This window comes from Charadrius vociferus, unplaced genomic scaffold, assembly GCF_000708025.1.
Source record: "Charadrius vociferus isolate BGI_N301 unplaced genomic scaffold, ASM70802v2 scaffold108, whole genome shotgun sequence".
Taxonomy (NCBI): Eukaryota; Metazoa; Chordata; class Aves; order Charadriiformes; family Charadriidae; genus Charadrius; species Charadrius vociferus.
In genome coordinates this window covers 873,704-890,578 of record NW_009649770.1, presented here as the reverse complement: position 1 = coordinate 890,578, position 16,875 = coordinate 873,704, and the positions used below count along the sequence as shown (strand labels likewise).

Below are 16,875 nucleotides of genomic sequence, written 5' to 3'. Positions count from 1 at the left end.
GGCAGCTTTCAATTACTGTGCTTTTGTCTGTCCAACTGTGCCTTTGTTAAGAGCCCAGAGATGGCAGTGACAAGCTAGTCTGGTACTTCAGGCAACATCCCTGACACTCTAACACTCTGCATTTTTTAGAAGACTTTGCCTGGGGATGTGAACAACCCAGCCTTTAAGGAATCGGGAACCTTTCAAGAGCTGGGAAGCCGGTATTAGAGCTGTGCTGGAAGCTGGGCGGCTGCTGCGAGGTTCAGAGTTGCGTTACAGCGGATAGAAGTGTCCCGTTGGTGTCGATGTGTTCGTTCGGAGTGATTGTTTCCGTGCCTAATAGTGTCCTTAGTTCCTGCACCACGCACAGTTAGTTGCAAATCGATTATCTGCAGCAGGCTGAAAAGCACTGAAATGATATGAGCTGGTGAGCGGGGATGAGAGATGGCAGCTGGCCTGCTCACTCAGAAAACCCTACACAATACCCTGTACAAATCGATTATCTGCAGCAGGCTGAAAAGCGCTGAAAAGCACTGAAATGGTGTGTGGTGGTGAGGGCAGTCGGCTGGCTGGAGCCGGCGTTTGGGTGTGAGGGTGCCCGCGGGCACACCTGTGGGAGATGGCCGGGCCATTTATGTAAGCGTGAGTTTAAATAGCTTTCCACTGAAAAATCTGTTTTACAGAGTTTAATCTGTAGATTTGACGTGATTGAGACAATTCCTTGTAGCTACACAATGTAGACACATAGAGATAACATTTTCAACCGTTATTGCTAACTTTGGAGCATTTGGGGAATACCTAAGTCCCTGTGGTTTAGGCACTAAAAAGGGTAGAAATGTCTGTGCGGTGTTGCCAGGTCAGAGGGCCCCCGGCTGCGTACACCTGGCTGATAATCCTCGGTTTCTCTGCAAGAACCTGAGAGCAAGAACGTGCAAGTAAATCTCATTTCGGGAAAGGCTGAGAGACCCTTACGCAGGTAACCAAAGCTTGCACCAGTCTAACGCTCAGAGTTCATTTTAGCATAAAAGGCATAAAAACAGCTTGTAGGTTTCTTCCACCTTGGTTTCTTTTTGTATAGAAGTTAGAAGTTACTGCCATAAAATGTCACTGTCTGAATTTGGCAGCCACTTTGAGGTTTCACTGACATAAAATGACTCATGGCTACTTTTTTGGAGGACCTAGAAGACTACAGAAGTCTTTTATTTTTTCCCCCCAATGAAAGCCAGCATGTTACATTCTATATTTCATTGTTTCTTCTGCAAAGAATAAATGTACAGTAAAATTATAGACAGATGTAATTTTACCACATCTTAAAGATATTTTTTTAATGCCCTAGAACCCCTAAATTGAGCTATTACTGTTCTCTTGGTGTGTATCTTTTCTATTTATTAATTACTATTAAAAACCTATAAAAAAAACTATGAGAAAAGACAATTTAAGCATTACAGCTCTTTGTATTTCTATTTTCATACAGAATAAGCTTAGGATAGTATGAGGAGGGAAAGAAGCAATTTATGTTAGAAGGTATCTTGTTCTTCCTTTCTATTACAGGTTTTCATCACAAAACCCAATTTTTTTTTTCCTCAACTGATTCTTGCAGTGTGCTGCCATGACAATGTGGCCAGAAAGGAGGGGGAAAAAGCCCAGATTGTTCTCTCAAAGAATATGGAAGTTAATACAGTGTCTGTCAGACCGCTATTCCCTGAACACCAGAGGTCCTTTTGACCTGTGGGAAAATAAATGCTATAGAGAGCTCTGAATTAATGAAGAAAGCAAAATATAGCTTTTTCCATTTACCATTAGTCCCCAGAACTGCAGACAAACGTCCCCTTGCAAGCTCAACTTTCATAGCTGTCACCTTTCCCCTGGCATCAGGGACGAGGTCCCCGTCTGTGATCCAGCGCATCAGCAGCACACGCTGCTTAAGCCGAAGGGGGGTGCGTTTTACAGCCCCAAAAGCTGCAGAGCGGCGGAGGAGAGCGCTGAGTGAGCTAAAGGGTTAACTTGTGTTCTGGGAGCAGCGTGCAGGCTCCGTCCATGGTTTTCATGGGCGCTTAAATTACTGAATCATTGTATACTGACAATCATATTTTGTGATTTTTCCAGTGCTTCATGATGCACAGAAATTAGGGAGACTGGACTCAGACTTAGCAAATTTACTCCCGTGTTTTCAAAATAGGACTTTAGTCCCATCTAAATCAAATGATTAATGCCAATTGTGAGGTAGAAAATGTCCTTATCCTAACAGTGTTTGATAGGTGAACAGGTAAGAGAGAGAATATACAGGTTTTTTAATGCTAATATGGAATGTATTTGAAATTAATGATTAGGTACAAATAAGATCATTTCTTTTCATAAGCAGTCATTGTACAATACCTCCCGGTCTTACTGCTGTGAGACTGTAATTAATGTTGATAAATGCTCGTGTTCTCTCTGTGCAGCTTGGGCCCACAGACAATTGGTTGTACCGGAGCATGTCAAATCCCACATAAAAATACAGCTATAGATCATTGGGTTTAGGGATAGAGTTCAGACAAGTCAATTTATTTCCATTAGTAGCTGAATCTAGAGTTAAAGCTCTGGGGGTCCAAGTATTTTGTCCCTTATGTTCTCAGTCTTTCTGGTGTGCTTTATTGTCACTTAAGGTATTTCTGCTAATCCGGCCTCCAGCTTCTGAGTGCAGTGCCAATTTTCCAGAAGGGCTTGGTGGGTATTTAACATATCTTTAGTTAAATGTCTCTGTAAAACTTCTGAAGGCAGAATTTCTGTACTTTAAGATGCTGTGCTGTCTTCTAATGATTGCCGCTTTGTCAGAAATCCTCATACGGAGGCAATAAACTTTCAGCTTTCAAAATACATGGGTAGCACTCGCAGGTGTGACAGAATTCGAAGTTTATCCAATGATATTTTTTCTTCTTTCCTTTGAGAATGACACCATTCCACATATCCATTTCAATCGGCCTTTTTTGCTTCTATCAAGTTCTGATCAGTTTTAACAATATAATAGAGATCATGTTTGCATGTATTTTGGTTTTCTTTCTATACTTTATGTATCTCAGAGCGAATCACAGTGAAACTATTTTTCTCTTCTACTTTTTTTTTTCTCACATGAAACAGTATATGATTGACATGTTCTATTAAAACATATCTAGATATTCATTAATTCAATTTTAATGGGAGCAGAGTTTCATTATATATCTGAGTTTACTTTAACAATGCTTTATATTAAAATTTCTGTAGGTACTGTAGATGCCTTCTCAGCTAAAGAGGACATAAATTTCCCAGGTTTAAAAACCTTGACATTTCAGATAAAGACAGTGCCAAGGACTCCAATTGCCAGTTTGATTCTGTGAGATCTGCTTTTGGGCTGGAAAAAGGCAAGAATTGTAAGAACTGTTTGTTGTAGACCCTCAGGTCCAAGGCTGAAAGGGCCGCTCATGCCGTGAGGATGTAGGAGGAGAAGGGGGTCCTGGGCTGCCGCAGATGCGGAGTCAGCCCGAGTGAGAGAGGAGCCCTCCTACCTGCCTTTGTCTCACCAGATCTCTCTTCCTTCCATCCTTCCTTCCTTCCTTCCTCATGCTCCATGTCACTGCCATCCCTGGTTCCTGTTACGGAACTGGTATTGTGTTCCCACCACTGAAGAGCAAGCAGGAAGGACTGAAACTGCTTCTGCTAGCAGGTGTTAATCAGGTTTCAACCAGACAAAAGGAACAGAAGTGTCAACAGATCTAGCCTAACGCAGCCAGCCTGATACCATCAGTTTCCCACCAGTTATTTTAATTGAATTGTTGCAAAGTAAAGAAACATTTAAAATGAAGTGTTCCTGAAATCAGACTTCCATTATTTCTTGCTTTCTTGTAACTGGAAGGAGTGTTTTTTAATTTAAAAGGATGGGTGATTTTGAGGGGGAAAACCCTTTTAGCATTTGCCTTTACTGTGTTTTCTCATAGATCATGTACAGCGTGCTCAAAAAGAAGCAATTCTAACATCTAATGAGCCTCACTGATAACAAAAAAGAAGGGCAACTTTATTTGCAAAAAATGACAAATGTTTCTATTAAGTAACTGGTTAGGATATTGCCATTTTATTCTACTTCTTTCTTTGTTTTGCAAATACTGCATTTAAAAAAAACCAACAACCTCAAACACGGAATTAATCTGCTTGAGATAGGCTTTGAAAGCCACTCCTGATTGTGTACTTGTGTGTCGAGAGGTTTTTTCTGCAGTGTTTCCAAAGCACAAAGCAAAAGTTGCGACAGGGAATACTACCGCGATTTCAGGCGACTGAAGTATTTTCTGAAACAAACTAAATTTTGATGTCTGTTGTAAGGGATGCACAAGGTCACTTCGGGTTAAAACAAATAACAGAGGCAGTGTCAAACTAACTGATTTTTCATGTTCATTAATAGAGTTTATTAATGACTGCATAAAAAAAGACCATGTTTTCAGAGACTGTCTTCAAATGTGAATGTTTAATCATCAGACTGGGAAACGTGGCCAGCCTTCCTTTTATTGTCTTCTACCTGTATGCAAATTCTATGCAATTTATTATGCTCTGGGTTTCATTTCAAAACAAATGCTTTAATATAAAATCACTTGAGTTATTCTGTATAGTAAGTATACAGTAAACTCTGTTCTTGTAAGTACGCACGTGTGTGATGATGGGTTGGAAAAAGTACTTGGCAAGCACATTGCAGATTCAAACTTCCAAGTCAGTGTTGTAATAAACAGTAACTGGTACTGATTTCAAAGTTCTAACAGGTGGCTGGAGAGTGACATACTGGATTCTGATCTCCATAAAAATGTTAAACATGTTTACACCTGAAGTAAAACTTGGGTTATTTTAGGCTATGGTTTTGCTGGGTTTGGAGATTACTGAGTAGCTTCATTCTCACTGATTCCAAGGAGCACTTGTTTTTGAGAGCTGTGAAGGGATAGGGTATGGAACGGATCTTCGGATCTTCAAAGCTCTTTTGTCTCAAAAGAAGTGGCCTTCCTGAAGACCACTGCCTTTATTCTGTGCTTCTCTGTTCATCATTCATGGGGAACATGCCTGCAGTCAGTCCTTCCTGACTGTGAGACGGTAATCTAGAGAAGCAAGTCTCCTAGTTTGCTCTCTCTGTTTCCTCTCTCTGGAACATGTTAGCAGCGTTTTCTGAGATTTTGTTAAGTAATGTATTTTGTCCCTTATTTTCTTTGTAATAAATGTATGGGCAGTTGAAGTTCCCTTTTTTTGGTGAGTCATGTGCTTTTGGTGATTGCCTTAGTTGTTCAAATAAAATATGTGTACCATTAAAAAAAAAAAAATGGTTAATTCTAATTCTGGCAAGATCTTTTGTTACAGCACTATGGGTTTTGCTCAATATGTTCTTAATGGTTTTTTGCTGGTAGCTTTTGCCAAGACTGTTAATGAGACTCATATTTTTTTTTGTCTTAGAATATTTGTTGGATTTTGCAGGGAAATCACGTAAACCTGTGAACTCAGAAAGGATGTTTTCTTGTGAAATTAAGTGTTCTGTTATACGTTACAGGTATTTTGTAGTGGAAGTAGTTGCTTTGTCCTAATCAAACACAGGCCAAAAGGAATTCTGGGCTCCCCAGTTCAAGAAGGACAGGGATCTGCTGGAGAGGGTCCAGCAACGGGCCACAAAGATGATCAGGGGATTGGAACATTTCTCATATGAGGAAAGGCTGAGGGACTTGGGTCTCTTTAGTCTAGAGAAAAGAAGATTGAGGGGGGATCTTATTAATACTTACAAATACTTAAAGGGAGGGTGCCAGGGGGATGGGAGCAGTCTTTTCTCAGTGGTGCCCAGTGATAGGACGAGGGGGAATGGGCATAAACTTGAACATAGGAAGTTCCATCTTAACATGAGAAGGAACTTCTTTACCTTGAGGGTAGTGGAGCACTGGCACAGGCTGCCCAGAGAGGTGGGGGAATCTCCCACTCTGGAGACATTCCAACCCCGCCTGGACGCCGTCCTGTGCAACCTGTTGTAGGCGCCCCTGCTCTGGTGGGGGGGGTGGACTAAATGATCTCCAGAGGTCCCTTCCAACCCTGACCATTCTGTCATTCTGTGATAGTGACGTCGCTTCTGAATATGAGCTTTGTTACTCGACTGCTCGCACTTTCTCCAGGTTCAATCTCACCTGGTACTCAAAGACACTTCATCGGTCATGCCAGAGTTATACCTAATGTCTGGTCAAGTGGAGTCTAATTACAGAAAGGATTAAGCAATTATCATGACAGAAGATATCCTGAACCCTGTGGTTTAGTGCAGTTGTTAAGCTCTGGTAGCAAAAAGACTATGAGAATTTTCATCTCCTTATTTCTTCATACAAAATCCTTTTTCTTTTTAGTTGAATTGAACGCATTATAGCAGCTGGAATGGAATAGGACATATTCTTTCTTAACTTCAGGACTTGCCATTTTCAACTATGTTCTATTTTATGTTTTTCAGGCATTTCTTGTTTAAGACATCTTCTGGAACTACTCCGCTGTTCAGTAGTTCTTCCCCTGGTTACCCATTGACCTCAGGAACAGTTTATACGCCACCTCCCAGGCTGTTACCTAGAAATACATTCTCCAGGAATGCGTTCAAGCTGAAAAAACCCTCCAAGTATTGTAGCTGGAAGTGTGCTGCTTTATCTGCAATTGCCGCTGCAGTCCTGCTTGCCATCCTGCTAGCATATTTCATAGGTAAGGCTGGGTTTTCTCTGTCAGATCTCATGGCTATGTCAGCAAAGGAGAATTCAGCAGCTAAAAGGACGGTCAATCTGTTTCACAAATTTGGGTTTTTCATGAGCAAAGAAAATTATTATTCCTTATACTAAGTAATGTTGAAAAATAAAATGTTTAAGTCCTGTCTGCTGTCATAAGAGCAGTGGAAGCAAGAAATCGATCCAGAGTTCTTGATGTGCACTGTTAACTTTAGGTGTTGGATACACATCTCTCATAGATGGTTCAAAGAGAGGGTGATACAATGATTTTTTGATGTATTATCGTATTTTTAAAAATATTTGGTAAAAATTGTGGTTGGTGGTGGATCCATGTAAGTAACAGAAGCGACTGGCATTTGAATTCAAATATTACCATCGCATGCTGCCTTCAGATAGAAGACACAAAATCATTTTGATTAATATGTCTCAGTCTTTATCTGTCTGTGTGCCTAAATTCCAGGTGGTGTTAGATCTAAATAGATAGTTCCATTTTGTGTGCTGTTATTTTTTCATATTCCACACATCCTTAGTATTTTGTAAGCAAAAATGTAGAAAGGAAACTCTAAATGTTGTGCTTATTTACCTTGATTAATATATTAATACTGACCACACCATGTCCTCATTCGGTCTGTGGTCTTTCAGGATCTTGTTAACGTGCTTCTGCTATTTCATCGTTCTTAATTTAATTCACTTCTGATTCCCCCTTCTCCTCCCGGTATCCCCTTCATTCTCTGTTGTTCTGGAGGTTTTTCTGAGTGTCCACACAAACTATAGCTGTGTGTTTTGTACCTTTGACAGTGCCTTCGACAATAAATTGGCAAGAATGACATGCTGCAGAAACTCTCTAGCTTCTCTGAGTAAATGACAAAATTATGGTAGCTTGTTGATATTTTCTGTTAATACTTTCCATACCTATTCTGCGTGGTTTTTAATTCATCTCTCTAACTATTCTCATATATAGTGCTCAAAAGACCTATAGAGAAGTACTGAATTTTCTCCTTATTCTCTTCATTTGAAGAGAAAGATTTTCTTTTGGTTTTGGGGTTTGTTTTTTTTTTTTAATCCCATATAATCTGACTCAACAGGATAGACCCTGTTTTCTAAGGAAACCCCATTCCATATGTAATTAATATATACAGTAGTAAGAGAGAGCTGACTGGTTACTTTATTGCTGCTGTCTCTTTAGGCCAGGCCTATATCCCAGCATACTCAGTACTACAGAGCTAACCATCTTTCTATACCTCTCACCTCAGAAGAATAACAGGCTTAGTTTGATATATAAATAAAAAGATTGGAGAGCACATGATTTATTGAACCTGACAGTTATCATACAACAGCTCTCTGTTTGAATGATTATGCATGTGGGAAATGATATACTGCAAGTTGAATATTTTAATCATGTGTATAACTTTGAAGTGATGGATTATGAAATGTGTTTTTCTGTGGTATTTAGGTTACTGTAATCTAAAGCAAAGCTTTGCTACCTGGTTATTGCTTTATACACTTTCATATTGTCTAAGGTGAGAGAATGTAAGGCAATGCGTTGACTCTTAATAATTGATGAATGATCTATCATTTCAAGTAATGACATAAATGATACGTTTTGACAGAAGTTTTTGAGGTCGTCTTTCCTGACTAAGGAATGATGAGTGCAATAGAGTTGGCTAGCGAACATAAGAAAACAGGTTTTAGGAAGAGAATGTTGGCTCAGGAAATTAAATAATGAGAAGTTACCTAACAGGCGTCATGCCTTACACAGTAAAGAATAAGTATATTGAAGAGTAGCTCTCAAAACCAGAAAATATCTGCAATTAATCCTGTGATTAAATTTCATGGATCCACTGTGATCGTAATGGAAAATGGTGGGAAAGAGACAAAAGGAAAGAAAGAAAACAAAAAAGACATTGCATTGCCTTAAGTGCATGAGAACAACAGAAAGGTAAAAGGCATGTTCTTTAGTCCATTCATTAATTTAGTTCCCTGTTTAGTCAGTCTCAGCAAAAACTCATACAATTCATTCCACATGACAAAGAGGGGGTGTAAGACCATCAGCTATAAGCTAATCCACCCATCCAGTTGCTGGGACTTGCTGTCCTCCAGTGGTATGACTTAAGGTGCTTGACACTTAAGGTGCTAAATCATCTCCTTGTTGTAAAAAAACTTAAGAACTTTCCTTGTTCTGCAGTTCTCTGGAGGGTTACCTTCTCCCGGCTACGTGCAGAACGTGAGTCCTGGGAAAACTCTCTCTCCTAGGGAAAAAGCAGCAATGCAAAATGCCAGCCTTCCCACTCTTCTGCAGCTCTTTTGGAGCTCCTGCCCTACTAACCCCTGGGCTGCAGTGAAGACGAAATAACTCTGTCTTGCTCTGTCAGGAGGGAAAGTGTTTTTCTGTTTTCAAAACGGGTGACCAGAATGACGTTCAGACCACACCAAAATCTCAATTCTGTCCTAATTATTGAGACAGTGGGAAAGCAAGAGCTGCTAATCTACCAGGAGAGCTGGCAGTCTTGGGATGAAGAGAAATGTTAAGCTCCCCAAAGATGTGCAGGAGGAAGAACGATACTCCATTTTGCGGTAATTCCTCCTGATGTATTTTGCTGTCAGAACTTCAAGCATAGGAGAGGCTTTAAAGGTGCTGGTAATGTGTTTCTGCCATACATGTACACAAATAAGATTTCTTGTTCTCCGCGGTAGCAGAGGTTATATCACTGGGGTTATATCAGCTAAAAGTAATAGTTATGGAAAAAGTCATCAAAATTTACAGCAAATGGTTCTGCTACTTAGGTTTGTCAATACATCTAGGCTTTGTGAAGATGATCATATCAATGCTAATCAAGACTATTGCAGGACTAAATGAAAAAGGCAATGCTGGCAGATAGGAGGTAAATTATATTGAAATAGTACTTTGAAGTTCTCATAGTCTTCAGGAGTTCTAAAGAAATTGTCCTATAATAACAGAGATGGGGAAATTGATACGGATAAGTCATTGAAAACATACTGTCTACAGGTGTAAACGTGGGACTTCCAGAAGACTGCCAAAGATCGTGGGTGGCATGAAAAAATTTCTAATGATGGATGGTTTAAAGAAACAAGAAAAAAAAAACTATGATTATTTAGGCAGTCGTATTGCCTTTCTGATAACACACAAATAAAAATGCAGTTAATGAAATGAAAAGGCAGTATGTTTAAAGCTTTAAAAAATAAATTCATAGTGCATAGTAACCTATAACATATAACATTACATAATTGATGTTAAGTAAAGATACTACTGAGATTTTAAGAAGTTAAACATTTGTCAAAATAATGACAATGTATCTTACTAGAAAGAAACTTTGGGGTTTATTTTCTTTTTTAAGATGCGTGTAGATTGATGGTTTACATCATAAAGTGCCATTGAAGCCTGGCTGTTGAAATAGGCTCTTCCTTTGTTATCTGAGTTTTCCTAAATCTTCCTCTGAAAGTTATCTTGACTTATCCCTGGGAAAAATTTCTGCAGCTCTGCGTGGCACTGGTCTACCATGATATGGCATGCGTATGTGCAAAATATGTTTGGTTTTGTATACGTACAGTTGGCCATGTTAGACGTACTGTTCTATACCTGAATTCCTTTACGCTGACAGAGTTTCTGCAGAAACTTTGACACACATCAGATTCATCAGGTTGCAAATAAATCAAGCAACTTCGTGTGTTTTTGTTAAAGGAATAGACAAAGGCGAAAAATTTTCAGATCGTTTCCATGAAAAGGAGCATTTTAAGATGTTTCTACGGCTGTTATGCCCTTTTTAATAGCAGAGAATAGGAAAAATTCACTTCAGTTAACTTCTTCCTTACATGGTATACAGAATGTTGTCTGCTTGTTTAAAGCCAGGTTTATCACTTCTCCCTGTTTCTTCAGTAGTCAGACGTAAATTAAATACAGGTGTAAGTTGGTGGTATGCACGTTGTGGTGAATTCCAGCATGCAGTACATAAATAAAATTGTCCCACAATCCTGAGACGAAGGTCGCTTCACAAAGCCCAGGAGTTATTCCTGTTATCCTGGGGTGACATATGAAGAATGTAGAAGCAGCCATTCAGATTAGGACATCCTGAAGATATTGGACTGGTGGTAAAACCCAGTTACAAGAAAGTAATTTATAAAGTGTCGAAAGGAAAGCGTATACCACACATATTGTCTTTGTCAGAGCGTTCACTTCAGAGGTTAAGGGAGTGATGAAAGCATTTGTCATGTTAAATTAGTTTTTATCTCTTTAGATTAATGCCAAACTTGGAGGGGGGAAAATATAAAAAAGAAGAAAGAAGGAGAGGAAAAAGAGTCACCTTGTATTTTTCACAAAGTAATTGCTGCCAAACATAAATACCACATTTTTGTAAGCCCCTACACTGCTCTGATTTCTGCCAATCTAAATTTGAGCATCAAAGAATGTCTGACCATCAACACGTCAGAACATTAAAAATGTGGTAATTTAAAGTAGTTAGACTTTTCCTTTGGGAAAAAAAAGCCAACCCAAACCGTTATTTCCTGGGAAATTTAAAAGCTACAATGGATTTAAAGATGGTCCACTTGAAAATAGTATCTTGAGAATCATACTGATAACTTTTAGAGTATTGATGCTATTTTATCTACTCCTATCATGTGCAAGAAGATACAGGGGAAAAACAGAAAATGACAGAAAGAAATTATGAGAATAGCATGCTTGCACTACATCTTTAGTGCATATGTTGCACATGAAAATGTTATTACCCATTTATTCTTAGTTAGTGCATATATTGCACATGACAATGTCATTACCCATTACCCGTGTTCTTTGGCCTTAAAGACACATGAGGTTTAAGATAAATTTCAGTTTTCTGCTTTAACTGATAATGATATTTTAATTTCTGTGCTGTAGAAAGGGCTGAATTGCCAAAGGTTAAGCAAATGAAAATGTCTTTATTATTATTATTTTTATTCCCTATATATATTTAAAATTAGAGCCTGAAAAATAGCTGTGCACAGAACAAGTATTTTGGTAAATTTCTTGTGATTAGAAAGCATCATAGTAGGTGTTTTAAGGATAAAAGACCTATAGGCAAATAAATGGTTCATTTATTTGGTTATCCGTCTTCTACCCACAAAAGCAGTAAGTTGTTTCTGTGACAGTCAGACAATAAAGTTTATGGTTTCTGAAAAAATTAGACCTGGAAGTAGAAGTCCCATCTTTACTCTGCATCAAATGTGTACATGCCACAGTTTGCATAAAATTGTATTCTTCATCAACTTGAATTGTTTCCTTCCCACAAATGAGTCAGATATTTGCTAATGTAAGTGCTTGTGTGAAGTTTCTTGTTTATTCATATTTGTAATTTCGTCCACTTGTAGGTCCACTTGTCTTTTTGTCCCTGATTCCACAGATCAAGATTCATCAAAACAGTTTGCTCAGGTGCTATCTTATGTATCAATTGATTTTCTCTCTCTCTCTGAGTTGTTCTTGATGAATGGCAGCCTACGTTTCATTTGGTTTCTTAGGTTGCATTTGTTGTTTTTCACTTGTAGAGTCGGAAAACCACTGGCTTTGTCTTGTCCAGCCTTCACTGAAATCAAATATGCTCGACATTTTGGAAACCAAGGCTGAAAAAAGGGAAAATGATGCAAAGCTGAAACCTCCGAGGCAGAGGTCATCTGGCTGCCAGTCACTGCTATCAGATTCACTTGAAATCAATGTAAAGCGAGGCAGCTCTGCATCTTGCAAGATTAGCTGATGACAGAAAGTTCTCTTCTTAAATTTGCATTGAAAATAGGTGTCAGTTCAGGAGCAATAATTAAATTTTAGAATATGCCTGTCATATTCTAAATGTCACATATACAGTGATTCTTACTGACTGATACCAGTCGATCTGAGAGAGAAGAGAGTAGCAAGAGTAGTAACTCAGGAAGCTTGTCTGATGCTGCCTGTGAGAAGAAAGGCTTTGAGCCTTTCAGGGAAAAGTATCTGGCCCCATTCCATGAGAAAACTAGGTACTGGGAATCGTGGAGCCTGGCTCCAGGAACGTTAGATGTGGCTTTCTAGCCTAGCAAGCGTTCTTTTTCACAGTCCAAAGGTGTGAGAGATTTGTTAGGTGAAGGAGAGAATTTTCCTAGAGACAAAACGCTCCAGCTGCTGCTTACACATAATGCCACAAAGAACAGGAGGATTTTCATGTGGAATTACTTGGGTATAGTTTGCCTCTGCTTTTCCTGAGTCAAAAATAAAACCTTGATCTACAGATTTGTTCTGTCAGTGTACCGATTGTTCTGCCTAGCAGAGACGTCGGCAATAATGGAAGCAGCTACCTTCCAGTGGGAGGGGGCAGTCTTATCAGCCGCTTCATTCTCTTTGTTGAGGATTTTCACACAGTAAACCTCAGCACTTGAAACTAGAGAGAGACTGATGTTGCCGTAACTCACAAAGTGCTGTCACGTGCTTAGCGCTGGAAGTGGAAACCCCTTTCTGCTTAGCGACTGAGTCGAACAAACGTATTCTGAAACCTTGGCAAGAAGCAGGAGACCGAGAGGATGTTTTCTGTTGTGTGTTACTGGGGCTGTGTTTGGGGAGGGGGGGGACACATTTTTGTTTGGTTTTTAATGCATTTTGCACAACACAATCTAGGATGGGTCCGAGAAAACATTTTTCACAGATGCTGGTACTGCTCCCCGGAAGCTGTTAAAATATATTGCTGTGAGCTTGAATAAAGTACTGTAACTGCCTACTGATGCTCAGTCTACTACCTGATGCTGCACTACGTGTCATGCGGTAGAAGTTAGCATCACAGAAATGAGCAGTGCGATGTAATAGGATAGCAATGGCTAACCTGAGAATTTTAGGTAGATAGTGTTTAAAATTAGTAGTTTAGTAATATAGTTATTATTTATACAGTACAGGCTTTGGCTTTTTCTGCTCAAATCTGCAAGAATGTCTTCCTCTGACACGCTCGCTTTTTTTTTTTTTTTTCCTTTTTTTTCCTCAGTTGTTAAGCACATGCTGTACCTCACGTGCTCTGTTGTTGGCCTACCATGCACAAACTAGAAAATATCCTGGGTTTTGTAATGGCTGTGGAACAGAGCCTCTTCTCACTTTCATCGGTGCAAATACTGAATATTGTGAATTTTTTTTTAATCCCAGACTTACAGGTATGAAGTCTTGTCAGGGCAAAGAGATAGCAGAGATAAGTAGATGCAAAACAAGTCTTGCAGGAAGTCAGGGGGAAAAAATGATGAAAAAGCTTTGAGATACTTTAGTGTGACGTGCTTTATAACCTAGCCCAACATACTGAGATGAGACCATTTTTCAGGGGAAGGGTGAGCATAAGGGATATTGAAGTTTAATTTTTGCTAATATAATGCTGAATCAGAGGTACCTATCAAGTAAACATGTGGTCATTCTCTCTGAAAAGCCGATGTTCAGTATCAGTGTAAAATGTCTCATTTCTCCCTAGGGAAACATTCCTCTGTTAGCAGCTATTTATATTGAGATCACCAGTTGATCATTTATGGATTAATTTATATGCGTTATTTGTTGCTGTGCTTCTTTGTTAACTCATTTTGTTGTTTTGCACTTAGCACACTTAGGTACAGATTTTATTCAAGTGTAGAAGTACTTATAATATTACATTCTTTATTTCGGCATTGTAATTCAAGCTTCTGGTGGCAGAAGCTCTTATAACACTACTATGAAGGCCATGAAAAGAACTCACCACAAATAAAAAAATATTTAAGCGTACTAAAGAGAAAAGAGAATGTTCAAGGAATATTCAAGGAACTTGCAGGAAGAAAAAATATAAAAATAGGAATTAAATTCGAGTTGTGAAAATAATAAGACAGGGTAACAGACTACAGAAATTATGGAGCAAAAGAAGTTGAACAGTGGGAAGAGAAATGACGCATCACTATGAAAAGGCAGAAACCTTTACTCACCATATAATATAATGTGGTGAAATTACCTCCTTTCAGTAATTTAAAAAAACGTTTAAATTTAATTTAAGAAACAGTTTTTAGGTTCATTTCAGCATTTGCTTATTCAGGCTTTAATTCTGTGTAGGCTTGCTGTATCATACTTTGAGCTCCTTGGTCACTCAGATACAAAAAAGTCCCAGCCACCCTGTATGTTCTTTATGTCCAGTAATAAAGTCATTGGCTTGCCAAAGTCAGAGTTTGAATACCAGGCCCACCATATACACGTTATATCGTGCCTTGTTATTAATTCTTCAGATAATAGTCTTGTAGTTATAATCAGGAAAAATAGCATCTTCCATGGCAACCTATCCGATCCCTGGGACAAATTTTGCACTCCAGATTTAGGTTTACAAGGTTATAGGATAATTCAGGTTGGAAGGGACCTCTGGAGGTCTCTAGTCCAATCTTCTGCTCAAACTGGGTCATCTCTGAAGTCCAGTCTGGTCTTGAAGACCTCCAAGGACAGAGATTAGGGAACCCGTTCCACTGCTTGACTGTCCTCATGGGGAAAAAGTATTTCCTCGTACCCAGGTTGAGCCTTGTTTCAATGTATACCCTTTGTCTCTCATGGTCTTACCATATACCAGTGTGAAGAGCCTGGCTCTATCTTCTTGATGACCTGTAGGTATCAGCAGGCTTCTTTTAAGTCCCCATAGCCATCTCTTCCACAGGCTAGACAAACCCAGCTCCCTCAGCTCCTCCTCCCAAGGCAAGTTCTCCAACCCCCAGCCATCCCAGCAGCCTCCCCTGGACTTGCTCTGGTTTCTTGACATCTTTGTTGCATTGGGAGGCCCAAAACTGGATGCAGTCATCCTAGAAGCAGACTAATGAGTGTAGAGCAGATGGACGTAAACATCTCTTGGCCATGCTTCTGTTCCCACAGCCCAGGATACTGCTGGCTGCCTTTTGCTGCCAGGGCACGTTCTGGCTCATGTTTGGCGCTCTGTCCACTGGGACCCCAGGGCCTTTCCCACAGAGCTGCTCCCCAGTCAGTCAGTCCCTAGTTTGTACCACTGCATGGAGTTATTGGCATTTCTAGGGATTTGAGGCATTTTTGCCTGAATAATGATGAGTGCTAAACTCTAAGACGTTGTCCTTTCCCTTAGTATGAGTGAATGTTTTCCACAACAGAATTTGACCATGATGGGTATGGGTGAGCCAAAGCCTAGTTTGTTTAACAGAGTAAGGGGTGTAGGAAGGGGAGGCTCCTTCTTTGACTGATGCATATATACTTTCTTAATATTCAGGGAATTCTGTGCTACTTCATTTCTCGTAATTCTTTCTGACACCAGAAGCTTGAATTACAATGCTGAAATGAAGAATGTAGTTGGTTAGAAAAATCATGTTTTGACTTGTATGTTGAGCGGATTTGATAATGACAGAATTACTACTGAGCCCCACTGTGTGATTATTAGAGACTATTAGTGTCTTTATCTTGGCTGTTACTAAATAATTGCTAGAAAAGACAAGCATTTGTATTAATGTAGTTCCTGAATGGAAAGGCATTTTGTTCTCTTATGTTGATCTTACAGGACCTTACCTAAAACTTTAAATATGCTCTGGGTTTAGTTTTTCTTTTCTGGGATGTCCAGATTTATCACCTTGTGTTGTGCTCAATTTTTAAAAGGTAATATACGTAATACATAACAGTGCTGTGGTTAATTTAATTTTAAGCTTTTTTTAATTTGCTGGTTGGTTGATCAGCTGATTTCTTCCAACATTTTTCTTACTAAATACTTTCTGAGGGAAGCCACAAAATAGAAGATGTTTTCACATTCCAATGGCAGTGTGACGGAGTAGGTTCCCCATTTGCTGGATGAGAAGGGGTACCCTGTTTCTGCAGCATTTTATTTGCCTTGCAGGAATTGACCTGGATTAGACAAGACTTGTTGAAAGGTCAGTCTGTCTATTGCATATATGCTGCGTGTACCTGTATGTTAACAGTTGTTTTGTTTAAATCTGAATGTACTGCACTGGTTTTTATTTTGTATATTTGAATCTTCTCCTTTCAATTTATTCATTCCTCCTGCAAGAGACTTCCTACTTTCTGTGAGGTGCAGATGACTGCATATAACTAATGTAGTCATCAGAGGCTGAAGAATGATATGGAATTATAGAATGGTTTGTGTTGGAAGGGACCTTAAAGATCATCCCGTTCCAACCCCCCTGCCCTGGGCAGGGCCACCTCCCCCCAGCCCAGGTTGCT

At 39.4% G+C, this 16,875-nt stretch overlaps 1 protein-coding gene across 2 annotated transcripts in view; it reads left to right on the top strand.

Moving 5' to 3' along the window:
• The window catches only part of TENM2 (teneurin transmembrane protein 2), a 543,058-nt gene that overhangs the window by 359,740 nt on the left and 166,443 nt on the right, over window positions 1-16,875 (top strand). For both annotated transcript variants that reach the window (XM_009890877.1, XM_009890878.1), the window contains one exon: window positions 6,440-6,678. In XM_009890877.1, coding sequence (XP_009889179.1) covers window positions 6,440-6,678 — 239 coding nt within the window. The remainder of the gene's footprint in view (window positions 1-6,439; window positions 6,679-16,875) is intronic.